The following is a 27,653-nucleotide window of genomic DNA, read 5'->3' as shown; positions in this document are numbered from 1 at the left end:
AAATTGTGCCCTTCCTCAGCCCCTGCCCGGGCTGGTTCGTTTGGAGCTCCTTGAGGAAGGCGTCTTTCTCATTCATCGCGGTATTCTTAGTACTGACAAAGCATAGTGGTACAACCATGAGCGAATGGTTGTGCAAACTAAATGACTTAAGCTCCTGTCTTTTTATTAATACCTAGTTTAAACAAATCTCAGTCACTACAGAGTTTGGGGAATATGTTACTAAAGGCTTAAGGCAAGAGCGAGGGATTACACATTTGGGGAGCAACCATCTATCATTTCTGAATTGGATGCAGCAACCTCAAGGGCCTTGGGCTCTGTAATTCAACCTCCCAAGTCAGAGGCTCTGTACTCACTGCCCTGTGGCTCTTAGAGTTCTGACAGTATCACTACCAAGAGATCACTTAGGCTCTGCTATAAGCAATTCTGCCTCTCAGATAGGATAGTCTTTGGTTCACAAGACCTAGGGTATGTTTCTCTGAGGTTGGCTCAGCCCATTAGCACCTCATACAATAAGCTTAGTTTCCTGAGGCCAGGCATCCCTTTAAGTATTTGAAGATAGCTCTCTCATTTCAAGAGGCTATTCTGCACTACCACTTTACTGAGGGTATTTCTATCCATTTCTGTGACATGGTTGACTGCTCTTCCTATCCGGACTATTGTCCCTAAAGCTGGTATGCTCATTTGTCTGTTAATGATCACTGGGCAGCAATACTGAAACAGTATTGATTAATGAGTAAGTGTTAATGTCAGCAAAATTTCCAGTGATTTGCTTTAGCAATCTTTTCTCAGAAAGAACAGGTTCTCAGTGAAATTCTTGAAGACTTGATTGATTGACTGATCTGTACCACAGTTCTTTTCACTAACAGTATGTAGTCCTTCACATGCATGTCCCCACGTACATGGTTCATATATTAACTCCTCTTCTATTCGTGTGTACATCTCCATCAGCATAGCCTATTCCTTCATACTGACTAATGTCCCACCCCCATTCATAAGCTCCTGTATCCGTTTAGTTCAGTGTGTTTTGGAAAATCTAAAGTAAATACAGTATTTTTAAAAGTTCTCTAATTTTTTTAACAGAAGCTCCATAACCTACTCCCACCTCCCCACATGATGAAACAGGGAAACAGTGCCACAGGCAGACAATGACAACAGGACACCCGGAAATGCCCAAGGTCAGCCCCATCTTAATGTGATGTTTGCAGGAATGTGGACAACACATACCAGCATTTCTAAGAAACATGGAAGTCCAGTATATCATTTGTTATTCAAAACACATACACAATTTTCCATTAACAGTTAGATCTCTTTGAGTTTTAAAGTTATTAAATAATGACCACGAATAACATGATTAACAATCACACTATATAAATTGTGATCACCATATAACTTGTCATATTTTCAGTCTGTCTTTTTCATAGAGGAAAATATGTATAATAACATCATGAAATTCAGCAATGTTTTCTTTGTTCTAAGACTCAAAAAATATTTTAAGGAACATATATGGTGTTTTTTCAAATGGCAGGATTTGACTTCCAAGGTGCCAGTATCAATTAATTCATGAATATACACGCCTTCTATGAATAAAACTAGTTTACATTTTGATAATTTCTCTTTTTTATATTGACTCTATAGGAAACTAATAAATTTGGCCATTAAAAAAACCAATAAAAATACATAAAAGATATGTTTGTTTAGAGTTAAATATTGAGTTAATGATCAATTTTTCCTAAATACTGCTTTGTGGTACATAGAACTCATTCATAATTCAGGATATTCTTGGCTACAACCTATGTGACCATAAGAAGGATCATCACCTTTAACAGCTGGGAATTCCTAGTGAAGTGAAAACATGTACAGTCAAGGTCAACAGTGTTCTTTTGTTGCAATTTTCTATTTCCCACCATGAAAGGCTGCCAATATGGGTTCACTGGTCCCAGTATTTTTCCATATATGAAAGAACGTGGCTTTGTTTCTCATTAAGCCCAAATGCTTCTGGAGCTGTAATTTAATTTCAACACTTCTATAGATATAGGACTCTAGATATTATTTGTTTTAGACATGGATACTACATTTTCCACATCTAGATAAAATCTGAACAATATCATGATAAGTCAACTATTTCATCTGAAGAGTGAATTTATTATACCTAAAAAATTATGTCTGGATACTGTCAAATATTGGGGATATAGTGACATGTTTACAAGTGCTATTTTTCTTTAATCAGTTGTATCCTTATGTCCTGCATTTGGGAATATTCTGTTTGAAATGAATTCCTCTAAATGGTATTATTCTTTGTAGTTGAGAGACTGTTGAATAAACTTTCAATATTAGCATACAGTGAATTCAATAATGTAATTAGTAAACTATTTCCAGTGAAGGGATTGTAGCAATCATACTGGTTTTTAATGGTTTGTTGGGAGTTGTGAATTAAGTCTTCATTTTAATACGACCTAATTATAATACAAGAGGGGAATGTTATTTGGAATTTAGCTACATTTATCTTCTTTTTATTTATTTATTTATTGTCTAAAGTTTTACATATGTCTCCTTTTTCTCCGCTTGACCCTCCCCCCTCCCCAGCCACTCCCACCCCGAGCAAGCCCCCACCGCCCAGTGTCTGTGTCCATTGGTTATGCTAATATGCATGCATACAACTCCTTTGGTTGCTCTCTAACCCCACCTCCCCTGCCATTTGTCTCTAAATCTATTCTTGTTCATCAAATTATGTTGATCATTATATCCCACATATGAGTGAAATCATGTGACATTTATCTTTCTCCACTCGCTCATTTCGCTTAGCATAATGCTCACCAGTTCCATCCATGCTTCTTAATAAAATTTCTACTTTAACGGTAAGTAAAATAGAAGCTATAGAGCATTATGTAAATGGAAAAAAATACACTGAGAGGAAAGTAAGGATAAGTTGTTGACTAAATCAGCATCAAGAGGTTAAAAAAATCTCTATATTGATAGGCAAAACCCATGAAGAAATACATAAAATTATTTTCTAAATTTTTCTTTCTTTTTATATTGTGTGAATTGACCATGAAGCTATGATGTATCCAATATAAATTATGTGGTGAAGATCATGTAAGACCAGAAATTAAGATTTATCAGATTCAAATTCTAGCTCTAATATTAACTTGCTTGTTATTATTTTGCAAGTTTCCTATTCAATCTGAGTTCCTAAGACCTTTAGCTGACTTAATTCCAGAGAATGCAGGACCTAGTTTCCATGTATTCTGTTTGATAAGACTTTTACAGAAAAGGCAGAGCACTGTAGCTCAGCATTTCCCCTGGAAAAAATCTTGATAGTCTACAACCAGACAGTGTCTTTCCTCCAGTGAAGTATTCTGCACCCTTCAGATTTCTGGTCTACTCATCAGACAGTGACTGAAACTCTTCAACTCATTTATAATTTTTCTAGAAAAAAATTTAGGTCTAATATTTAACTGTTTCAACTGAGTTTGGTTGATTTAAAAAGGTGAATTCACTGTTTAAATAGTAATTAAGTTAACTAGTAAAAATAGTATTGGATTTTCAATGTCTTTTTACAGTTATTATAGGAGCTATAAATTTTGTTAAAATATAAGAAGTTTTTGCCACATGGAGCAAAAGAGAAAATCCAACATTTAATATTGCTATTGAGTTTAACCATATCGCTAGTTCCTGAGGACAGAAAAATTCATAGGGCAATTGAATAGCAGTTTTCATTCAAAATGGTTTGTTATTATACTAGCATAATAATGAAAATTACAGATCAAAATGAAAAGGAGATAGGAACATTTGGAGGACTTAAGAATCTCAGCAACAGGAACATTTCTCCTAAATGTCCAATTTAGAATATAATAAAGCAGTCTTTTGATATTTTTATCATTTTCGTCAAACTGAAAAAGAACAATTTGAACCAGTCTAGTAGATTACTTCATTCATTCACTCAACACCTGTTGACCATGCACTTTGTACTGTCAGTCTGCTAGAAATAAGGAATATAAAGATTAATATGTTCAACATCTAGCAGAAGATGAAGAAAATAAATAAGACTAGCTAGTTGGAGGTAAATCACACAAGATACAAAATAATAAATTTAGTTTATTAAATCAGGATGAATAGTGACATAGAGAGAAGCTAAAATTAATGAGGCTCAGAAACTGAAATAAGTATTGATTAATAGTTATCAGAATTTCTGAAGAAGGGATATACAAGTTGGAAAGCCATGGCAAAGTCTGCTGTTTTAGTTAGTGAAATAAAATGAAAATATGAGAAGTATATATCAGAACTTTGCAAGATTGTATAATTCCATAATAAAACAGTGACTGAAGTTTATCTCAAATGTATTTGTCATAAAGCATAACCTTGGATATGATAACAGGGAAAACTTATGGAGCATAGTGACAGCAAGGCCAGAGGATGCAATGGTGAAACAGGAAGATCAGCTTCACGGTTATGTGGCAATTCTCCACAGATGTGTGCAGTGATTGATAACCTGCAGGAAGGTGTGCTTATGAGATGGTCTTCCTTGATTTTGTTGTTCAGCCAAAACACTGCACAAATTGTTTTAGAGAATTATTGTTTACATCCAACCTTAATCAGCTAGCAAGTAGTTTTATGATATACAGACGGTCCTCGGGTTACGTCGGACTCGACGTACGTCGTTTCGTGGTTACGTCGCCATCTCCCATTTATTTATTAAAAAAAAATTCCATCATTTCGATATATGTACATATGTGCTTTATGTTTTTTATTATTTATTTATCACAAGTAAAGGTCAGGAATTATCTTTCTTTTAATTTTTTTTTTACTGTTTCACTTCATTACTGCTGTGTATGTGCTCCATGTGAGTGACCTAGGTGCTTATGTAGGTGGGTTCTGACTTACGGCGAAACTGCCATACGTCGCGCTGTAGGAACAGGTCTGGTCTCTGACATAACCTGAGGACTGCCTTAGTAAGTCAATGAACAGACTATACTAGTAATGCTGTAGGTGGGAAATGCCAGAGAGCACCACATTTTGGTTATTGTTGTGAGAATGTTATCTGTCAAGGAGCATAGAACAGCTAAATTTTCATTTTCCTTCTACCTCACTGGCCACTCCTCCTTAGTGTTTTGTGTTAAATCCTCTTGATTCCTCAACCTATAAATGTTGCAGGGCCCACATACTCAGAGTGCGTGCTCTCTCTCTCCCAATGTCTGTCTCTCTCTCTCTCTCTCTCTCTCTCTCTCTCTCATTCTCTCTCTCCTTTTTTCCCCATTCCTGCCTCATTCCCTTACCCCCTCACCTCCTCCACTTTCTCTACCCCATCCCCCATTCATGCTGATCTTATCTAGTCCCATTACTTAATATACCATGAATATGTGAGTTCCTCCCAAAATTTATCTCTCCCTGAACCCACTCATTGTCTCCATTGGATGTGTAATAAGCATTTCAAACTAATTATGTCAAAATTAAGAATATATACCCAGGCCCACAACTCTCTTTCTCGTTTAGTTTCTTCAATGTCACTCCATCATCTAACCAGTTTCTTGGGCCAACTCTTGGTATCATTCTTGCTTCCTCCCTTTTACTCATCCCTCATGTCTAATCCTTCAGAAATTTTTGTCAAACCTGCCTCCAGAAGGTATCCTGAATCCCTTTTTTTTGAGGGGGGGGGGGGCGGAGAGACTTGACTGCACCTGCTTTAGCTAGCCTCATTGTTTCATTAGACTGTGCTTACACAAATTCCTGACCAGATGCTGCTTCCTCCCTTGCCCCCTGTAGTCCATTTTACTCAGAGGAGCAAAAGTAGAATTTTTTGAAATATAAAAGGACCAGCGTCATCACACATGAAAAACTTTTATGACTCCTCATTGCCCCTAGAGCTTCTTCAGTCTCCTTACCTTGGCTAGCTACCTTCTGATCAATCCGCTGTAAACTCTTCTAACCCCAGAACTTATCTCCTATCAGTCTTGGGCCCTGCTTCTCACTCTACTTCTGGGCCTTTGCACTTAGTATCCACAGGGCTGGATCCTTCTATTAAGTTTCGGTTCATATGCTACCTTTTTGGAAGTGCTTTTGCTCACACCTAGTCTGAGATTTAGTTGTCCACATGTGTCTCTCTCACTCCCACTCACACACTTCATCTCTTGGCATACCACTCTTTCAGGGACTTACCTGTAGTTTTCTTCAGGGTACTTACCACTCTGTGATACCTTGTTTATGTGTTTGTTTTCTTACTTCTTGAATGTGTTTCCTCCATGTCAAATACAAGATCCTTAAGGGTATGGGCCTCATCTCTCCTTTTCAATACCAAGCCCTCAACATCTAGAAAAGTAACAGCACAGTAAGTATCTATAGAGTGAAGGCAAAAGACTCCAGATCAATTTGTCCTTCTTTTTCCATCTTCAGATACTCTAAGGAAGTTACCAAAGGATAAAGAAGCTACAGAGATCTGAAGAAAGGTCTTACTCATTGCTTTGATATTGTTTTCTGAGAATAGAGCATGAAAAGTGTACATTTTTTAGAAGTCGAAATTCCATATGTTAGCAACTGTTTGCAGGCTTTAAATCTAGTGCCTGTTTGCATTGTTTTCTTTTTTGCTCTTTAAAAGGCTATATGTCAAAATAGAATTTGATTTGCAGAACCTTAATGCTAGCACTTTGAAAAGTATGCAGCAGGGAGAAAACAATACAAAAATGTGCACTGTTCACGTACAAACACAACACATTTTATATATTGGGATTAGGGATTAATGTATGAATAATTCTTCCATGGAAAAATGAAGGATAATATGAAATAGTGCTTTGACTGCAGATATGTTTTATTATTTTCAGCTGTTTACAGAATATACCACCATTTGAAAATGTGCTGTCACTGGAGTTATTTTAAGATAGAGAAGAAGAAAAAAGTTCCTATCATCACACTTCTTAGTAAAGAGAAAAACAGACATATATTATTTGACAGGTTTTATAAGTACAAAAGTATCAAGAGTTAACATAAACAAACTATGGTGAATAAATCATATCTACCATTCCTAGATTTTTCTTGGTAGTTTTAATAATTATCTACTTCCTAGTTTATTCCTGAGGGTTCTGCATGTGTGCGTGATATGATTGCCTGTCACATGCTGGGCAGTGGTGTGATTATTGGAATATGGATTCTGGATTTAGAATGCCTGGATTTGAAGCTTAGCTTTAAACCCCTTATTAAGTGTGTTCCCTGTGCACATTACTCTTCTTTTGCAAAATGACAATTAATAATAAATACTTGCCTTTAGGGTTATTTTGAGCATTGAATGAGATAATCCATGTAGAATTCTTAATGTCTGGAGCAAAAGGCCTAGTAATGTTAGTGAATGTTACTTTAATATTATCTTTACACTTACCCATGTGATTATACTTTATTGACTGTCCTCTTTCCCATGCCAGGCCTCAGAGATTGTATTAAAAGAAGGTTTCATCAGAAGATTAAGACATAACTGCATTAATTTGTTAAGGATTAGTTAGACCTCTAGAGCAGTGTTTTCCAATACAGGTAAATAGTTGTTATATAGGGGAAAAGCCAATTCTGATTCTGCTGGGTGTATTTCTTCTTCAACAGAAACATTGTTTTAATATTTTGAGAAAAACTACATAAAAATTTAGTCAGATGACTATACATCAGGACTTTTCAGAGCCTTTAAAACATTAATGTAGAACTACATTTAATTTTTCTGTAGGTTTTAAATCTTAAAAGTGTATACCTAAATATTTTTGTAATTCAGAGGTTTCAAAATGTTAATATGCACCATGGTCTTTCAGGAAGAACATGAATTGTGCAATACTTTTCACAACTGGGATTTTTATTCTCCACAGAGGATCTACATTCTCAGTTCACAGGTACTGAAAGAATGATTGTTAAGGAAGAGAATGTTCTTATGGTCAGGTAGGGATTCTTTCTTATGGTCAGATTAGGACATATGAAGAACCTTATCATAAACTTGAAAAGCTTGCCTTGTTTAATATTAAATTTATAGAAATTGGATAAGGACATTTAAGATGAAAATGAAAGTAGGGTATAATTCTACCTTCTTCATTTCACTCATCTTTGAAAGAAGCTTATTCTTGTGGTTTAAGGTTAATCAAGTAGTACAATTAAAGAAAATTAATCTGTGTGCAGAACAAAACTGATCACGCTTCCACTTTTCTTGCCTGGGAGTATGTTCTACTTCTATTAGATCTTTCTTCTAGTAAAAGAGGTTGCAAAGCATAAAGGAGCAAACAAAACACTGGAGCCAGGTTGCCTGGTTTGGAAATCTGCTCTGTACTACTAGCTGTGTGACACTGGCCAAATTACTCAACCTCTCTGTGCCTCAGTTATCTCATCTGAAATTAGAGGTAATAAATAAATACTAGTTGATAGGATTGTTATGAAGATTAAATGAGTTGCTACTTTTGGATAAGAACTATTCCTGGCATATAATATACAATGTATATTTGGTAAATAAGTAAATTAAGCTTGAGAAGCTATTTCATTGCCTTCTCTATTTGTTTGCTATTACTTTTCTCCTGTCATGTGGCTAGTCTCAGGTTCAGAGGACGTAATAACAAAAAGAATGAGTGTTCATTGGTTGATAGAAACCTAATTCTGCTACTTGTCTCTGGATGCAGTGGTGCTCCATCTTGAAACAAAGGGTTGCTAAAGATTCTTTCTCAGCCAGTAACTGTGGGATAAATGACCAGACAAGAAAATCGGTATTTCTGCCCTCCATATAAAGCCATCTGGTGTTTGTGCTTGATTGTGTATTGTATTAAGCAAGGGTAAGAGATATATCTCTTAGTGGGAAAATAGACTCAGAAATCTTCTAAACTCTCTATTTTAATAGCACCACTAATCTCTTAAAAATTATTTCCACAGTGATTTGATGTACTGTTGTAATTATAATAGTTAACATCTAATGAACACTGGGATGTGTGGTTTGCATCATCTAACCTCACTCAAAGTGTATAAAGGATTGTCATTACCCCCAATCTATAGTGAAGAAAACCAAGGAAATTAGTGACTTGCCTAACTTAGAATTGGTTCTGGTTACTGGTAAACTGGTTTACAAACCCAAGGAACCCAACTCTAGCATCTGTGCTCTTAACAATTCTACTTCCTGCCTCTCTTCACCAGGAGACTTTAGAATAATAATAAGGGAGCACCTGGAAAGTCTAAAGTTATGGCTTGTGTATCTCAGTACCAATTTCCCCAAGCCTAAGCACTGAAGACATACATATACATATACACATACTTATACACATACATATGCATAATGCTACTGTAGACATTCTAATCTATAATGCAGTATATACACACAATACTTTCATAATAGTCAGAAAATAGAAACAATCCAAATGTCCATCAGATAATAATTAGATAAACAAAATGTAAAATATCTATGTAATAGAATATTATTCAGCAATAACAAGTAACCAACTACTGACACATGCTACAACATGCATGAACCTCAAACATATTATGCTAAGTAAAAAGAGCCACATATAAAAGACCACAGGATGTATAATTCCACTTATATGAAATGTCCATTAAAAGCAAATATACAGATTAAAAAAGAGGATTATTGGTGACCTGGAACTAGGGGTTGTAATAGGGATTGACTGCAAATGAGCATGAAAGGTATTTTTTTGTGGTGATGGAAATGTCCCAAACCTGGATTTTGGCAACAGTTGCACAAATCTGTAAATTTACTGAAAATCATTTACTTAAACAGAATTGGGCACTTAAATGGGCAAATTTCATCATATGCAAATTTACCTCAATAAATCTGTTAAAAAGCAAACAAACTGGATCATGGCCCAGAGATTTAGTATCCTGGACCATCGTTTAGTGATAAAGATAAAGCAGGCTGAAAATCAAATTCAAATATGTATAATCCATATTAAATTTTTCTGCCCTCTCTTCAAAATTGGAATAAAAGATAAAAAGTCACTTTTATACCTAGCATGAAAAATAAATTGGCAATAAAATAGGCAGTTTTTATTTATTTAAAATTTTGTACTGATATAATTTCACTTTGATATGATAAGCTGAGCATCTGACTTTGGAAAGGCATTTATTTTCTGTACTTCATTTAAAGTTTGTCTCTAGATGAAGATGTTTAAATGGAAGTTGTATCATGGTATTAGACTTATATATAGAAGAATATCTGAAAAGTATAGCAGAAACTCACTACCTGTACCCTGGATATGTAATTAATATACCCCTTTATAACCAACTAGAGGCCCGGTGCATGAAATTTGTGCATGGGGGGGGGTCCCCTCAGCCCAGCTTGCACCCTCTCCAATCCAGGACTCCTTGGGGGATGTCCGACTGCCGGTTTAGGCCCGATCCCACATCCCTCTCACAATGCGGGACCACTGGCTTCTAACTGCTCACCTGCCTGCCTGCCTGATCACCCCTAGCTGCCCCCCTTGCCAACCTGGTCGCCCCCAACTGCCCTTCCTGCTCACCTAGTCACCCCCAACAGCCACCCCCGCCCCCTGCCAGCCTGGTCACCCCTCACTGCCCCTCCACTGCCACCCTGGCCACTCCTAAGTGCCCCCCCCCTGCTGGCCTGGTTGCCCCATGCAGCCTGCTGCTCAGTCGTTTGGTCAGCCCTCACTAACCCCTCCTGCCAGCCTGGTCACCCCAGGCAGCCTGTTCGGTCATCCATTCGGTTGTTTCGGTTGTGGCGATCTCTTAGGCTTTTATATATATAGATAACCCAACTTCATTATGTTCTGTCCTTTAATTTTCCCTTTTTTCTACTTTGGGTGATATGTAGGGAATTCATTTATCACTTCCCCCATTTCGCAGATAAGGTAACAAAGGCATACAAAGATTAAGCCAAATCATGTAGCTTTTAAGTGGCTGAAGTGAGCTTACTACTTCTCAGTTTTCCTGAATACTAGTCATATAGAACCCATAAACCATTCTAATACTCTCTACTCATTGAAATAGTAGATAATTAATAAGTGCTGACTGATTAAGTCTGTAGAGGCTTGATAGATATCATAGCTTCGTTCATAAGCAGTTATATTATTATCATAAGATTCTTTTAACATCATATGCTAAGTTGGAACTGTATGCAGTACGGGTTTAAAATGTGACTTGGTACTGATGCACTGTAATAGTCTTTGTTGTGCATTATCAAGCCTCTTACATTGGACAGATGGAGAAAATTATGATTCCATATACACCATACCTATTTAAAAATAATGTTCCTGAATGCATCATTTTTCATTTCTGGACTCCCAGCTTTGTAAAAAAAAAATTAGGGAAGTATAATAGGCTATTTAACTGTTTGCTGGCTTGGCATACAGAGATACACGGCTGCTTTCACAAAAGAGGGAATTGGCTCCGATGTACCTCCAAGTTATTCTTCTCCAGGAATATTCTGAATGGCACGTTTCCTGATGCCTCGAAGCCTTAGATCTCAGTCCATTTCTTACGGACTCAACAATTTACTGTTAATGCCAGATTTGTCAAAAGCTCACAAACCCATTCCCTCCCTTTTTTAGTACCTTTCTTAAAGAAATAAAAGAACCATTTGTGTGTTTTCCTGTTTGTTTTGTTTGAAACAATATCTCTTGACCTATTCTTAGTACAGTTACATTGCTAAATTGTATTTCCTTTCTGTTGTCCTGGTTCAGCTGTGTATAGTTCTTCTTTTAACAGCAACATGGATCCTATAATCATTTCTTCAACTGTTCTGTTATCCTGTGAGTTTATGTTCTTTATTCATGAAGATGGATTGTTCCCTGGAAGGCTGAGCATCAAGCCTGGAAGTGTTGTTTTTTATGTGCAGTCGTCCTGTTTTCACTTCATGGTGTGTGTGTTTTTTTCCCATTCAGAAACGATGCGCTGACAGCAAGGGAACAAAGATGGGTATCTTTTTCAGAAAGCAGTGTGCATGGGAACTATGTAAACATTTTTCTGGTTACATTTATTTTGTTTCTAAGACAGTCATTTTTTTGGATATAAGTGAGACTGAGTGGGGTAGACTTAATGTAAAGCACATGTATTGGCCAGTTTGCAGACACTTGTTAGAGCTCTCCACACATATGTTGCATAATGGATTCTGTTTCTGTTATGTGTTTTTGGCAGAGCCCACCACTGCGCTTTTTAAAGTCTAGGAAACATGTAAGTTTATTGGAACTCTTTCTCCCCCTAGGCTGTAAAGGGGAAAGGATTTAAAATGTGGGCAAGAGAGATTAGATTTCTCTAGGATAAAGCAGATTTTATCTTCTGTTGTATGAAATTTCGTCTCTGTCTTTCCCACCCAACAGTAAGCATCTTAAAGTCAAGAACCTCTGATTTTCATTGTTGAATTCCCTCAACTTTTTTGAAATACATGCTTTTTTCTTCTTTTGTTTTTTATGGAGACTACATTCAATTTTTAACATGCATGCGTGATTGTTGCAAGTGCATATATCTAAAATGCAAATTTAACATGCATAAAAGTATTTCTAGATGTCTCTTGACCAATAAGAGGATCTTAGAATGTTTTAATTCTTCTCACTGCCTTACTGTTCAATATTTTAGACTTGCCTTGGTTTATATGCCTAAAGTAGTCACTGTTATACTTATTGTTTTATACTAGCAATGCATGTTTAGATTTACTGCTCTACTTCCCAGTTTATTTGCTCACCATTGCTTCACACTCCTTTCTGACTCAGTTTACATATTCCTAAAGTACATCCTTTATTTATTTAGCTACAGACAGGCAGTAGAAGTCTCTTTGATTTTTATTTGAAAAACATTTATCCTTCATTTTAGATAATGACTTACTGGACATAGATTTCAGGCAAACAGTTACTTTCACTCATCCTTTTAATAACATCAACCCATTGTCTTCTAGTTTCTACTGTAGCAATTGAGAAGTCTGAAATCAGCTGTCTGCCTCACTCTCAGTCTTTCTCATTTAATCTGTCTTTTCTCTCTGTTTGTTTTCAAGGTCTTCTATATGCTTTGGTCATTGGCCATTTCATTATGATGATCCCGAAAGTGATCTTTTTAAAATCATTCTCACATCTTATTTTTTTCCCTTTTATAAGAGGATTCAAGTTTTCCCATCAATTCCGACAAATTCTTAGCCATTCTTTCTTTTACTAACCTATTGCTATTTTCATTAATTTAATTCTCTTTCTCTGACCCTTTCCACTGAGAACTTTTATTATATGTTGTTCCTTCTTATTCTATAATTTATATATCTTAACCACTTTTTAATTTTTCGAAATCTTCATATTACTCTGCTCTATTTCCTCATCTGTTTTCTAGTTCACTATTTCCTCTTTATCTGTGTCTAATCTGATGTTTAACCTGCTTAGAAGTTTACTTGCACTTATACACAGTATCTTACTCTATTTTTTAATGTATGCCATTAGTCACTTTAAAAATACTTATGTCACAGTTAAATCTATTTTTATTATCTTAAGTGCTTGGGTTTTTATTTGTATTGTTTATTCTTCATGCTAAGTCTCAATCATAGTGAGTTATTTCCTTATATATTTTGTCACTTTTTAATTATAAGGTCATCTAAATCTTTAAAATCTCTTAAGACCAAACTTGCCTCTACTTCTGCCAGATAGTATCACTAGCTCATTGCTAGACAGGCCTTTATGATTCCTATTCCTGGGGTTGCCACAATGTTCAGATTCTATAAATTTTAATTCCAAACTCAGGCAAAGTTTTTAAAAACTTCCTGGGGGGGAAAGAATTTTATTTTTCCTGCATCCACAGTACAGAAAAACGCCTGTGTCTTATAATATAGACATTTCTTACTTACCCCTTCACAGAGCGTACAGCTCTTCCAGGATTCTGATGGATGCAGGTGAGTGTCAAATCCCAAACAATTACCTTCCTCCCCAGCACTAAGTTTGCTTTTGCACCATCTCATGGGCTTACATTTCTGTGTCTAGTACTTGGACAGTCCCTTTCCTGTTTTATCGAATCTAAAAATACATTTTAGAGAAGTTTCATGTTTTCTACTCTATCTAGTCTGGTATACTATATTGTGAGAAACAGAAGTCTCCCATATTCCTTAGTTGCTTAGCTATATTTTCTATAAACATTCAGGACTTACACACAGATAAACTGATTTTTAATGTTAGGAGTTGACTTTTATCATAAAGAAGCCAGTGACAATAGAATAAGCTGATAGTAAATATTTATTTAAAACATTAAAGTTCAGAAGGAATTTACTGGACTCAAAATAGAGGCAACCTCATCTTTATAGAGCACCACAGTGAAATAAGAGCTGATATTTTAAAGTTGATTCTGGAGCATACCAAGAGCCCGGGTTACTAGTATATATGCACATACATAAGATAGACCTGAAGTACTCATTTTCGACTGAGCATGAAAAGAAATAGATTGGAAGGGAAGTAATTTACATTTGAGTATTGCTTTTCTTATAATTTTTTTCTTAGTAGATGTATCTACTTCCTCTATCTTTATGTCTTCCTATTTTTCTGCTTTCAGTTCACTCTCTCCCACACACTTTTTTAAAAGACCTCCCTTAAAGAGAACTCTGATTTGACAGTACTGTTGTGGGTTTGCTCTTAAAATGCATGCAGAGTAACGCATTAAGGAAAAGAAATATTGATACTGTAATAATATGCCACCCTCCTTCTTAGTTATTTTAGGTAGTTTCATTAATTCTTGAATTCCTCCTTCAGTGGTGGCAGGCATCATACTAACCTTTTAAAAATACATATAGAAATGGCACTAAAGACATGTTATTTCACCAAAATCAGTCATGAAGTTATAATATGGTGACATTTTAAAACAACTGTATCTAAAAGCTAAGCAGTTATTTTGATAATACTTAAGGATAATTCATGACACATATAGGCTAGAAGAATTTCAGTCATTGTCATCTATAATTTAATAACACAGTAAAGTAGGCACACTTCTGAGATTTTTCCATTTATTTATTCATTGAATTCTAACAAGTCTATGAAATTCTGTGATAATCCTATGAAAGGCAAGGCACTCTGAAAGGTCCTGGTCCTTCTCAAAGTTATATAGGTAGGAGATAAGGAAGCTGAGATTTACAACCAGGTTATCTGCAGTCTGGTTTCACAGTTTAACTCTGAAATGCTTCTCTACACTGTCTTACTTCACACATGCACATATACACACACATGCAGCCTATTATGTGCTAATTACCTTTAAAATATCTCTACCTCTATATGTCTACATAGTTCTTTATTTAGCTAGTTAGGAAGAAAAGGGACAAACATTTTTATTATTCTGTTTATAAATCCTGACCTCAAAATAAAAATTATCCAATTAGTGACAAATACTCCAATCCCAATGAAATAAGTTATTTTAGAGGAATTGAGACACATCTTTCATAGAATTGAAGCCAAGATTTTATCTATGCAGCTAACTTTAAGGAATTCTGAAATCACTTTTGTTATGGAAAAGCAACAGATTTTATTTCAAACTTCAGTATCTAGTGACATAACTCAGCATCTGTGCCTTACACAAACTCAGAACAAGCAAATGAATGATATTTATCATCAGCAAGTGACTTTTTTTGTGCTTAGCCATTTGACACATAATGTTTATCTATTGACCATCTAGAGGCCCAGCACATGAAATTCATGCATGGATATGGTCCCTAGGCCTGACCTGCAATTAGGGCCATCTTCCCTGGCTGCCCACAGCCAGCCCCGCCTCCTGCCATTACCACCCCCCTGTTCCCTGTTTGCTATCAGGCGATTGGAGCCTGCCGGCTGGGGGGAGGGACCAAGAAATCGGCCATTCCCACCTGCTTGCTGGCCCTACCCCCTCCGCGGGTTGCCCTCTGTGTGTGGGGCAACCAGCGGGGCAGGGGCCTTGGCCTGGCACCGTCCATGTACCCTGCCACCCACCCCTAGTTCCGCATTTTCCATTGGACAATGGGAGCCTGCCGGCTGGGGAAAGGGACTGAAAGATGGTCAGTGCACCTCATAGTGACTGGTCAAGCGTTCATTCTGGTTGTTCCACCATTAGGGTCAATTTGCATATTACCCTTTTATTATATAGGATATTCGATAATTATTCTTTTTGATCCAGTTAATCTATTTTTATCATTTTAATATTAATTTAGTCTGTTAGTTATTATTGCTTTTTAACTCACATTTTAGAAACAAATAAACGTTAGTTATAATAAATTTTATAGCAAGAAGATTATAAAAATGAAATTAAAGTTCTAATGAATCGGAAGAACATTTTGCTTCCTTTTGTAACATATCAGTGTATATATTACATTCTGTTTTCTTCTGTAGTTTGACTGATTAAGCTCAGTGAAAAATTCTATAGAATTGCTTTCTATATGTTCAAAATCCAAAGACCCAAAATGACAGTAGCTTTCCTGATTCTCCTACTTCTTCACCTTAAAATATCTTTACTGTTATTTAAAATCAACATTACTGACTTCACATCAGTGACATATAAATATTACAAGGATTTTTGCATTAATGACATTAATGCAAACATACTTGATACCATATGGAAAGAGAAACACAACACAGGCGCACATAAAGGTTTTGTGAAGGCAGTCATTCTAGAGCTGCATAATAGCTTGGTAATTCACCAACAGCAGTTTAGAAGACAGCAGAATATTAGAAAAGACTGTGCTTTATTTATGCACTAACTAACTACGTACACATGGACAGAGAACTGGAATTACATTTAGAATGGTTGCATGTGTCTGTGAATGGAGCACAAGGATGTGGGCCAAATGTAGAACATGAATTTTATTGCCGTTTTCTTCAGAGGACAACATTTGGCCAGCCCTTTCATCCTTATTGAAAAGTAGTCATATAGTACTGTCAAGTGACCTCACTACTCTCAAAACAAAGCAAACGAGACAAAGAAGAACAAACCCAGCTCTTCTCCTCTGGCCCTCTGAGTCTCACCCGCACTACCACTGTTGGGCTTTAACCTTAAGGTTGGGCTTGCTTATAGGTTGGGCAGTTTTCACTTTGCCATTCTGGAAATTGGCAATCTATGAATTGGCTGTCAGTTACTTGGCTGACTTCCTGCAGGAACTAGAAGCAGCGAGTGAGAGAAATATCCATTGCCTAAAATTTAAAATAAAGGGGCCATTGTAAGACGAATGCCCTGGCAACCAGAGGAACAGTAGAGGTAGAGATGGGGAAGGAGGAAAGATGTATTATCAAACAAGTAAACAAAGACAAATGGTGAGGATGAGGAACTAAACCAAATTTTCACCTAGTGGAGAATTATGCTGATGCTGAGGAGATTCTGACCTGTCTTCTATATGCAGAAATATTTATATATCCTCCTGACTTCATTCAACCATCAAATGTTTACTGAGAACTATGTGCCATGTAGTGTGTATCAGCTGGAGACTCAGCCATTGTACCCAAGACTTACAATACCTGGTCTGATGGAGCTAACTGATGAATGACTGCAACAAACAAAAGCCATAGTTATAATGCAGTTAGATAAGTGACAGCAGAAATGTGTGAGTACTATACAGTTTCTAAAAAATGCATGGGGAAGGGAAGAAAATGTTTTTTCTTGTTCTTTTCTTTAACAATTTCTCCAGACTTTCTATGATAAAAAGAGAACCCTATTTTCAGGGAATATTTTCATAGTTTCACACTGTCCTTTATCCCACCTGAAATGAGGAATAATCCTCAAGCAGTGTTCCTACAGGAGAACACTATCTATGACAATAGAGAGGAAATTGAACACCATCCAGGCTTATAGACATCTATCCATCTGCTCTTGACTATGAAGGAACACCTGGGTTTTTTTTCTGTTCTTGTTGACTTTCATTCCTTCAAATGAAAACAGCAAATATAAGTAAATGCCCCTGTTGTCTCTGAAAAATGTGCCAGGCACAAATCATCCATATGCAGCTTCACTCTCCATCACTAAACTAAGGAGAGCATTAACTTGAATCCATAGGCATTTTCAATCCTGAGCTCAAGGCTAACATCCTTCTTATATTAATTACTAGAGGCCCGGTGCACAAAAATTTGTGCACTCGGGGGGGGGGGGGGTGGAGGGTCCCCCAGCCCAGCCTGTGCCCTCTCGCAGTCTGGGACCCCTCGGGAGATAACGACCTGCTGGCTTAAGTCTGCTCCCAGGTGGGAGAAGGGAGGCCCCATTCCTAAATGCAGCCCCTGGTCAGGCTCAGAGCAGGGCTGATTGGGAGTTGGGGCGCCGCCCCGTCATGCACAGAGCAGGGTGGATCGGGAGATTGCGATGCCACCCTCAGTCACGCTCAGGGTAGGGCCGATTGGGGGGTTGGGGCACCGCCCCCTGTCACACTCAAGGCAGGGTTGATGGGGAGGTTGCGGCGCCACCCCCTGTCACTCACAGAGCAGGGCCGATCAGGGGGTTGGGGCGCTGCCCCCTGTCACTCACAGAGCAGGGCCATCAGGGGGTTGGGGCTCCGTACCCTGGTTGGGGCTCCGTACCCTGTCACACACAGAGCAGGGCCGATCAGGGGGTTGGTGCGCTGCACCCTGTCAAACACAGAGCCACAAGGCAATCAGGGGATCGGGCAGGGCAGATAGGGAGGTTGTGGCCCCGCCCTCTGTCACACACAGAGCCGCAGGGCGATCAGGGGGTTTGGGCGCTGCCCCCTGTCACGCTGATCCTGGTGCCGGGAGCCTCACTGCTCCACTGATCCCAGTGCCGGGAGGCATAATACCCTTTTACTATATAGGATAGAGGCCTGGTGCACGGGTGGGGGCTGGCTGGTTTGCCCTGAAGGGTGTCCTGGATCAGGGTGGGGGTCCCCACTGGGGTGCCTGGCCAGTCTGGGTGAGGGGCTGAGGGCTGTTTTCCAGCTGGTGAGTGACTGAAGCTTCCAACCGCTCCTTGTTTTCTTTTCTTTTTTTTTTATTCTGGGCCAGCTTTAGCTCTGAGGCCTCGCTGCTGAAAACATTGATACAATGTTGCGGTCTGGCTGGCTTTCAGTCCGGCTGGTTTCTGGGGTTTTGTTTAGCTTCTTATTTGCAACATAGTACATAGTTGCTTAGAGTTGCAGCTGAGAAGGCGGCAAGTTAGGCGGGGAACGTTGGAGTCCGCAGTCACTGGAGCAAGCAAGTCTCCCTGCTCGCTTCAGTGCATGGCTGCCGGCCACCATTTTGGTTGTCAGTTAATTTGCATATACTCACTGATTAGCCAATGAAAAGGGTAGCGGTCGTACGCTAATTACCATGTTTCTCTTTTATTAGTGTAGATATTTATCTGGTAGTTCCAGAACCTCAAGCCCAGTATGTTAAATGATGAGTACATCTGTTCTCTACTGTTCTTGGCTCCATCCTTCAACTCTATCCCTCTTTAGGTATCCCTTATACTGCCCACAGCTGTACTCCAACCAGAAATGCTAATACCTTCCCTATGCTTTCTTTCCGCCTCACCTTTCACATCTAGTCAGTCACCAGTTCCTGCTTGTTCTACCTTCCAAAACCTCTCTACTATTTATCCCTTCCTTTGTTCTTTAGTCCCTGCAGGTTGTTGTCATTTCTCACCTGGACAATTGGAACAGCATCCTTGCTATTCAGTCTCAGCCCCATCAGCCACCAAATCATCCTTTTGATCTGCAAATCTGAACCTGTCATTTCCCTGTTAAAAATTCTTCAACAGTGGCCTATTTCCCATAACACTGTTCTTCACACATGTGGTGTGTTTTTTTTTTTGGTCAACAGAATTTTCTTTCAATTACTAGTATATTTTATGTAATATCTCAGTTACATGGAGTTGATTAGATGTGAAGTTCAGTGAATGGGATGGGACATAGAGAGCCCTGATCTCAGCTCTTCCCAGTATGCCTCGCTAAGTGACCTAAGGGACCGCAGTGTATCTGCAGAACAGAACATGCAGCTTGAAAATCATCAATCTATAGAAAAAATTATAAGCTCCCTTGGGTTACCTACAAACCCTTAATTATCTACCTGTTCAGACTCATTTCCCACACTGTGCACCTTTACACGTAATTCTGCAATCACATTGAATTGTGGCTACTTCACAGACATGCTGAGCTCTAATATGACTCTCTATCCCTAAACACTGGTCCCTCTGTCTAGATTGTGACCCTCTGACAAGAACTCCAAGAAACTGACTAGTCATCATCTGCTCAGTGAGTGTCATCTGTTCTTTGTCACACGACCACATCTCACCTCTAGGCACACTAAAACTTCCCTTTCTACGTGTTCCCACTGCATTTTACCTTCACCTCAGTAGCATATTGCATTGTGACTCTTGCTTTCACATCTGTTTCTCTAAAATATTGAGGTCAGTAACTAGGCTTTCATTGTTGATTTCTCAAGACCTAGCGTAGTCTTTCAGCCTCTAGTGGGTCATTAGTAAATATTTCTGACATGAACAAATACTGTAACTTGCTTCTTGAGTTATTATAACTAGAGTTAAATTAATTTCAAAAATAAAGATACTATTAAAATAGAGCTATGTTCCTTCATTTTTAAAACAGAATTAGAATTCAGATGTAAGTTTGTTGATAATAAAGTGGTTGAACGCAATAAGAAATATATAGGTAAAAACAAAATAAAAACTTACATTGTCATTTTAAAACCAATTATGATTCATACATTATATATGAAACTTCCTCTTTCGGCTTCTTTAGCTTAGTAGTAAATTTAAGGCATTTGAAGAGAGTCTGCCCAGTCTCCAGCTGGTCCATACTTTCTCTTCTCTATGTGATTGTACTGTGAACACAAGTCATTTAGACTTAATGGTGTTGGAAAATGAAAACATGGTTAAAAAAAGATTCTTTGTTTTGGTCAAAATACTATAAATATTTAGTAAAGTGAGTCATAAAGTATACCTTTAGTGATTACTCTTTTATAACATTAAAATTTATTTTAAATATTTTTATTGAGAACTTGATGAATATTACAGAATATGTCCCCAAAGTGTAAAATGGACCAATTACCCCTCACTGTAAGCTCAGAAGAGCCCTACCTCTTTCCCAGATAGGGCTTCCGAAAACCTGTATGACGTGGTGGTGGGTGGGGCGATAGCCTTGGAGCTAAATCATTTTAGCTGAGGCCCTAGAAATCCTTGGTTAGAACTCAGAGACCTGGGTTTCAAACTTGGACATTCTATTACTAGCTACGTGAGTACTCGTGCCAGTTACCTAACTTCTCTCATCTTCAATTTCTATTTTGGGGGAATAGGAATGATAATAACTTCCTCATAATTAAGACTCATTGAAATAATGTACTTAGTTCAAGTCCAGACACAGGGTAAGCATTCAATAAATGCTGGCTATTGTTTTTATTTGACTCCAATATATGAAATATCAATCCCCTGGAAAGTGCTGATATTTATAGCAGGGCTGATGAGGGAAAAAGTCAAAAGGAAATACCTAAGTATGCTAAGAACAAGAAGTTTGGAAAATGTCAAACATATTGTAATGAATGATGTTTAATTTTGTCCACATTTGTAATAAGGTGCCTGATGGGATTAAAGATGTATTGGGTAGATAGATGGGCTAGGTTAGTGCACACAAGGAGTGCAGTGTTTTCTGGAACATTTAAGAGGTAGCCATTGCATTTACACCTGAGTCAACAGAAAATTGAATTGCATATTTTCATTTACTGTTACCTCTTGGGTTAAAATATTTCATAAACTTTTGAGCTTAGAACGAGGCCTACTTCATTTTTCATGATGCATAGTCATATTCTTCATTTGCCCTGGCATTTGGAAAGGCATTTCAGTTCCTGTATTTCTCAGATAGGACATTGTCATTGAAGGTATTTCATGTAGTAAAATAATGTTGCTGGTTTATGTACTTCAGTTGGTTTATATTGTGAGTTCATAAACCATAGGGGAATTTAAATAACTTGAAATGAGACCTTTGATAGAAAGCCTTCTTACATGACTTTCATTTACAGTGAAAAGATTCATCTCAACCACCACCTATTCATCTAAAGCTGGCTGTTGACTAAAACCAAGTATTTATCCCTGTGGCTCTCTTCTGACTATGCCTGGCCAACATTTGCATGTCTCGTCATCTCTGGAGCATGCTGGATATTTTCATCATCTCCAACACCAGTACCTTTTCTGTTCTCTTTAAAATTGCAGATTACTTGGCTCTGTTTATAGCCTATTATGAAAACAAGACATGGATCCTTTTTTTTTTTTGCTGAAGGAAAGATTAATGGAATTGAATAAATACTTACAAATGAGAATTGAGATGACATTAAAATATAAGTAAAAGAAGAATGAATTAGCAATGGGAAGACCAAGAGAAACATAACATAACAACAGAATTGTAGATATCAGAAGCAGGCATTGCATGTTGTTTTGTTCTGTTGTCAGGGAATGTGGGTTGAAGAGGCAGCATGTTGTAGTGAGTAAAGACAATGATTCTTCTGGATTTCTACGTGGAGATCATATATTGGACCTGTGGTAAATGTCCTTTCGGGTAGGTTTCTAGGTAGTAGAGTACTTAAGATGCTGTGCTTTGAGTAGCATAGCTTGTTATTTAATACTATATATTATTTTCTTTCAAAGAGTAGGGTATGAAAGAGGGGGGGAGGATAATTTTACAGTGGAGAAACCTGACAAATGCTACCTGAAGCCAAGTTATTCAGCTTAAGATCAACAGTGATAGTCATATTGATAGTGAGTCCCCTGTATGTGATGTGGTAACAATGGCACTTTACCTCTGCAGTCTTTTTCCCCAAAACACATCTCCTTAGTCTAACCATGAGGAAAATATCAGACAAATCCCAGTTAAGTGACATTCCACAAAATACCTGACTAATAATCCTCAGAACTGTCAAAGTCAAAACAAAACAAAACAAAACAAAAAAACAGGGCAAGTCTTAACAACCAAGACAGCCTAAGGAGACATGATGCTTATAGGTAATGTAGTGTCTTGGATGGGACCCTGCAACAGAAAAAAGACATTAGGGACAACTCTGAAATTTTAGGAAAATATAAGCTTTAGTGAACAATAATATATTAATATTGGTTCATTAATTGTGACAAATGTGCCATACTAATTTAATATTCTAATAATAAGTAAAACTGAATGTGGGTGTATAGTAATTCTCTTTACTATTTTTATAAAAATTCAGTAAATCTAAAAATGTTTTTTAAAAAAGGTTATTTAAACCCTGGCCATTATGGCTCATTTGATTAAGTATAGACCCATGCATCAAAAGATTGGTGGTTCGATTCCCATCAGGACGTATGTCCAGATTGCGGGCTTGATCTCCAGTAGGGGACATGCAAGAGGCAGCCGATCCATGCTTCTTTATTACACCAGTGTTTCTCTCTCAAATCAATAAAAACATATTTTTTAAATGTTATTTAAAATAAAACTGTAAATCTAACAATATGGAAATATCCTACATCCTCATATTCAGCCAAAGGAGCTAAGTACAAGAGTGCATCTTGGATATGATTCAGTTTTTATAAAATTCAGAAATAGGTAAAGCTGAGTCATGCTATTGGAAAGTCAGGAAAATGGTTTCACTTGGGGGAGGGAAATGACCAGATGGGACACAAGGGATTACTGGGATACTGGTGATATTCAGAGTCATTAGCCTATGAGTTGGTCCCCATGGCTGTGTTCAGCTTGAGAAACTCATTGAGCCATACTCAGAATTCTTATATTTGTCTGTATATGTTTTACTTAAATAAAAAAAACCACACACACAGTGGGATTATTTGATTTTGTTTAGTGACATTGGATGACATAGATCATAAATGGTTATTTTTAGTATTAAATTAAACATTAAAGTGCATTTTATGGGAAATGATTTAAAGTAAAATGAAAAGTAAGGAACAGTACATTATTAATTCATAAATGTAACACATAAGTTTTATGTTGTTAAATTCCAAAGTGACACTAGGATGGGTTAGGTATCTTTCCTGTACTCTCACTTTTACTCCTATACTTAGTCATTTTATTGTAATTATAATCTTTAGATGCCTATCTTTTGTAAAATATATTTTTATTGATTTCAGAGAAGAAGGGAGAGGGAGAGAGAGAGATAGAAACATCAATGATGAGAGAGAATCATTGATTGGCTGCCTCCTGCATGCCCTACCCTGGGGATAGAGCCTGCAACCCAGGCATGTGCCCTGACTAGAAATCGAACCATGACCTCCTGGTTCATAGGTTGACATTCAACTACTGAGCCACTGTGGCCGGGCTAAATCCTATATTCTTCAACAGAATAAGATTATGGAGCAGAAACATTCTATTATTCATCTTTTCTAGCCAGTGAATAGCATATATTCTGACAGGTTATATGTGATCAGTAATTATTATTGGTAAAAATGATACAAAGAATGACTACATGCATACTTCAGTAAGTATATACTGAGTATCATTTACTGTTTGAGATGTGTTCACATATTATGTTTGATAATTCTCCCTCCTCATTTCTTTCTTTTATCTTTCTGATAATTCCTAGAAGTTGATTATAGGATATCCCCAGTTGATCGCACAAATTTTTACATCTTTTTCCCCCTATTTTCCATTCCAGTCATTTTGTCCAACTTTCTGGAATTTTATATTCCAACCCTTTTACTGGAGTTTTAAATATGGCAATAAAATGTTTAGTATATGAGAGCCCTATTTTGTTTTTATTATATATTTTATAGGACAATATTCCTTTCTAGTGGATATAATATGTTCTCCCTACCTCTGAAGATATTCTTAATAGTATTTGAGGTTAACCTTTTCTCTCCATTATCTCTTTTAAATTCTTTCTCCCTGTTTTTCCCTTCTAGGCCAGTGGGGAAGAGATATATATTAAGATTTTTCTTTAGTGCTAGGATTTTTCTGAATTTTTTTGGAGTAACTGGGTCAAAAAATATATTATGTACTGAGGGTTGGGGGGAGACTAATTTTGTCTTCAACTAGTGAACCCATTGTCTAGTCTCCATGCAAAGGAACAGAGGTTGAATAGAGGCAGGAGTAAAACATTTCAGACACAGGGTCCAGCTTATACTAATTATGGATAGAAGGAAGAAGTAACATGACATGCTCTTGGAAGTGGTTAGGTATACTAGTTGCAATGCAGAATGCAATTGTAGGAGTGATAAAATATGAAGTTAAAAAGACAAGAAGAGACCAGATCATGGAGGATGTTTTGTATTTATTTGGATTAGGTTTAACTAAAGGACTAATTCTTAAAGTAACAGGAGTTAAAATGAGTTAGAAGTTTACTTTTTTCTCATATAAAGAAAATAACAGTGTATTGTCAATGTGTAGCTTCCACATTCTGGTCCGGTCATGGACTCAGCATTCCAACCAGCTGAAAGTAGGAAAGGGCAGTAGCTCACAAAACCCCTCCCTTAAGGATACTTCCTAGAAGTTGTACCCATTACATACCTTCCATTGTCTCGGCCTACATTGTATATCACATCTACTAGGTACACTGGAGACTAGATAGTGTAGACTTTGGGGAGAGGATGGCCATGTGCCCAGTTAACTTTCAGGTGTTCTTTACTGAGGTAGGAAGGAGAATTCGTTATGGGGAAATGCATAGCATTGTATAGGAGTTTAGGATGTGTCTGGACACTGGGGAAGGTCCATGAAGAGGTTTAAGCCAAGGAAATTTTCACTTTAGAAAGGTCCTCCAGGCTATGACATGAAGGATAAGGTGATGAGTGATTACAGTTGTCTGAGCAGTTAGGCAACCATAAGAAGCACCTGCATGTGAGAAATAGAACATGATATGGCCCTGTTTATAGGGAACTGGAGAGAGAGCATCATTACTGGTGACATTAAATAACTATATTGATGTTGATTGTTTTATCTGCAGTATCGAATATTTGAAATATAATTGTTTATAGAAGTATATTCACCATAAACCTAGGCCAACATCAAAGAGATGATCTATGCCCTTGATACCCCTTCCTAAATCTTACAGCATTTCTGTCCTATTTCTATAATAACTTTGTTTCTCTAACAATGTATATTGTGATCTTTAAAAGCGTGTACACATGCTAAAAATTGAAATACAAAAAGATATATAAAAAAGTATACATTTCTTTACATTGCAAGCATATTTTTCATTGTATTCCAAAATCCCAGAACATTATCACTCCTGAAGTTTATCCTACTGTCTTATGGAAGGTTTTATATTCAGTGCATGCTCTTAAAAATTGATGTAGAAAGGTCTGCATGTACTGATATGGCTGACATAGAAATATCAAGAAGCTCTATTTTTAAGCAACAGTAAAAATACAGAACAGTAGGATCAAGGTTACTATGAAAATCCTTTAGGAAGATTCTCACATACACACACACACACACACACACACACACACATCTTCATACAGACACATACACACTTTTTTTCTTTTAAAATGTATTATTTTCAGAATTTTCAACATAAGTTATTTGACTTAATGAAATTTAGCAATGCATACAAATGCAGCATAACAAGGGATATTCGGAGGTAGGGTTAAATATACAATCTGTTCAGTATCCATATGCTCAACATTAGGGACATAAATATTCCTTCTCTAAGTCTAGTCTCAGTAACACATGCTCCCTCCAGTATTTTATAATATAAGCATCACTTTGAATTGAGTGTGATTGTAATGCTATTATATGTGCATATTTGCATGTTATTTTCATTTTCTATGTACAACATGGACTTTAAATGCAAACTAATTGCATCATCTAGTGCTTAATACAATAGTGAATTTCTTTCAAGGCTGAGGTAAAAGTGTTAGAATTTTGGAAGAATGATATATTCGTCTCCAACGCAGAATGTTCATGAATGATTTTCATAGTAACCGTGATCACAGTGTATGCACTGTTCTGTATTTTTGCTGTTGCTTAAAAATACAACTTCTCCATCTTCCTATGTCAGCCATACCTGTACATGTAGACCTTTCTCCATCATTTTTTTAAGGGCTACGCTGTGTATATCCATGTCCTTTTGGTGTTGATGGACATTTAATTTAGTGGATTTTTTTTAGTTTGTGAAAATTTGGTTTTGTTATAATAAACTGATGAACAAAATAGATCCAGACACATTGAAGCATGCAACAGACTGATGAATTTCAGAGGGAAGGGGAGGACACAGGGAGAGATTAATCAAAGGGGGGAATATATATATATATATATATATATATATATATATATATATATATATATGGAGAGAGAGAGAGAGAGAGACAATAGTGCAGTGAAGGCCTGGGTGGGGGCAGGAGTGTAGTGGAGGGGGTCAATGTGGAGAAAATACTTTTTATTGTAATGCTTTAAACATTAAAGATAATTTTTTAAAGTTAAAAAACAATAACAGTGTTTTAACAAAAGATACTTAAATTGGTATTCCCACTCAGGCCAGTGTGGTACAGTTGGTTGGAGCATTCTCCCATACATCGAAAGGTTGTGGGTTTGATTACTGGTCAGGGCACATACCTGGATTATGGATTAGATCCCTGGTCAGGGTGAGTGTGGGAGGCATTCGATAGATGTTTCTCTCTCTCATCAATGTTTTTCTCTCTCTCCCTCTTCCAGTCTCTCGGAATCACCATAAATACCCTTGGGTGAGTATCAAATGGTCCCCGATTACGTTGATGGAAGAGATGGCGGAAACATATATAAAGTATTCTAACTTTATTTTCACAAAGACATCACACTTGAGATGAACAAGTGGCAGGCAATCGGGCGG

The 27,653-nt window shown here is 37.2% G+C and overlaps 1 protein-coding gene across 5 annotated transcripts in view; it reads left to right on the top strand.

The window, feature by feature from the left end:
* PRR16 (proline rich 16) overlaps positions 1-27,653 on the top strand; it is a 230,346-nt gene that overhangs the window by 98,959 nt on the left and 103,734 nt on the right. For 2 of the 5 annotated variants that reach the window (XM_023744517.1, XM_023744555.1), the window contains exon 2: positions 7,779-7,856. The exons of 2 other annotated variants lie outside the window; for them this stretch is intronic. In XM_023744517.1, coding sequence (XP_023600285.1) covers positions 7,779-7,856 — 78 coding nt within the window. Of the gene's footprint in view, positions 1-1,080; positions 1,176-7,778; positions 7,857-27,653 lie in introns of all 5 variants that reach the window. One more of the 5 variants, XM_023744635.1, reaches the window with a different exon arrangement.

The sequence above is a fragment of the Myotis lucifugus genome, unplaced genomic scaffold (genome assembly GCF_000147115.1).
Source record: "Myotis lucifugus unplaced genomic scaffold, Myoluc2.0 scaffold_0, whole genome shotgun sequence".
NCBI classification, from domain to species: domain Eukaryota; kingdom Metazoa; phylum Chordata; class Mammalia; order Chiroptera; family Vespertilionidae; genus Myotis; species Myotis lucifugus.
This window is presented reverse-complemented; position numbering and strand designations above follow the sequence as displayed.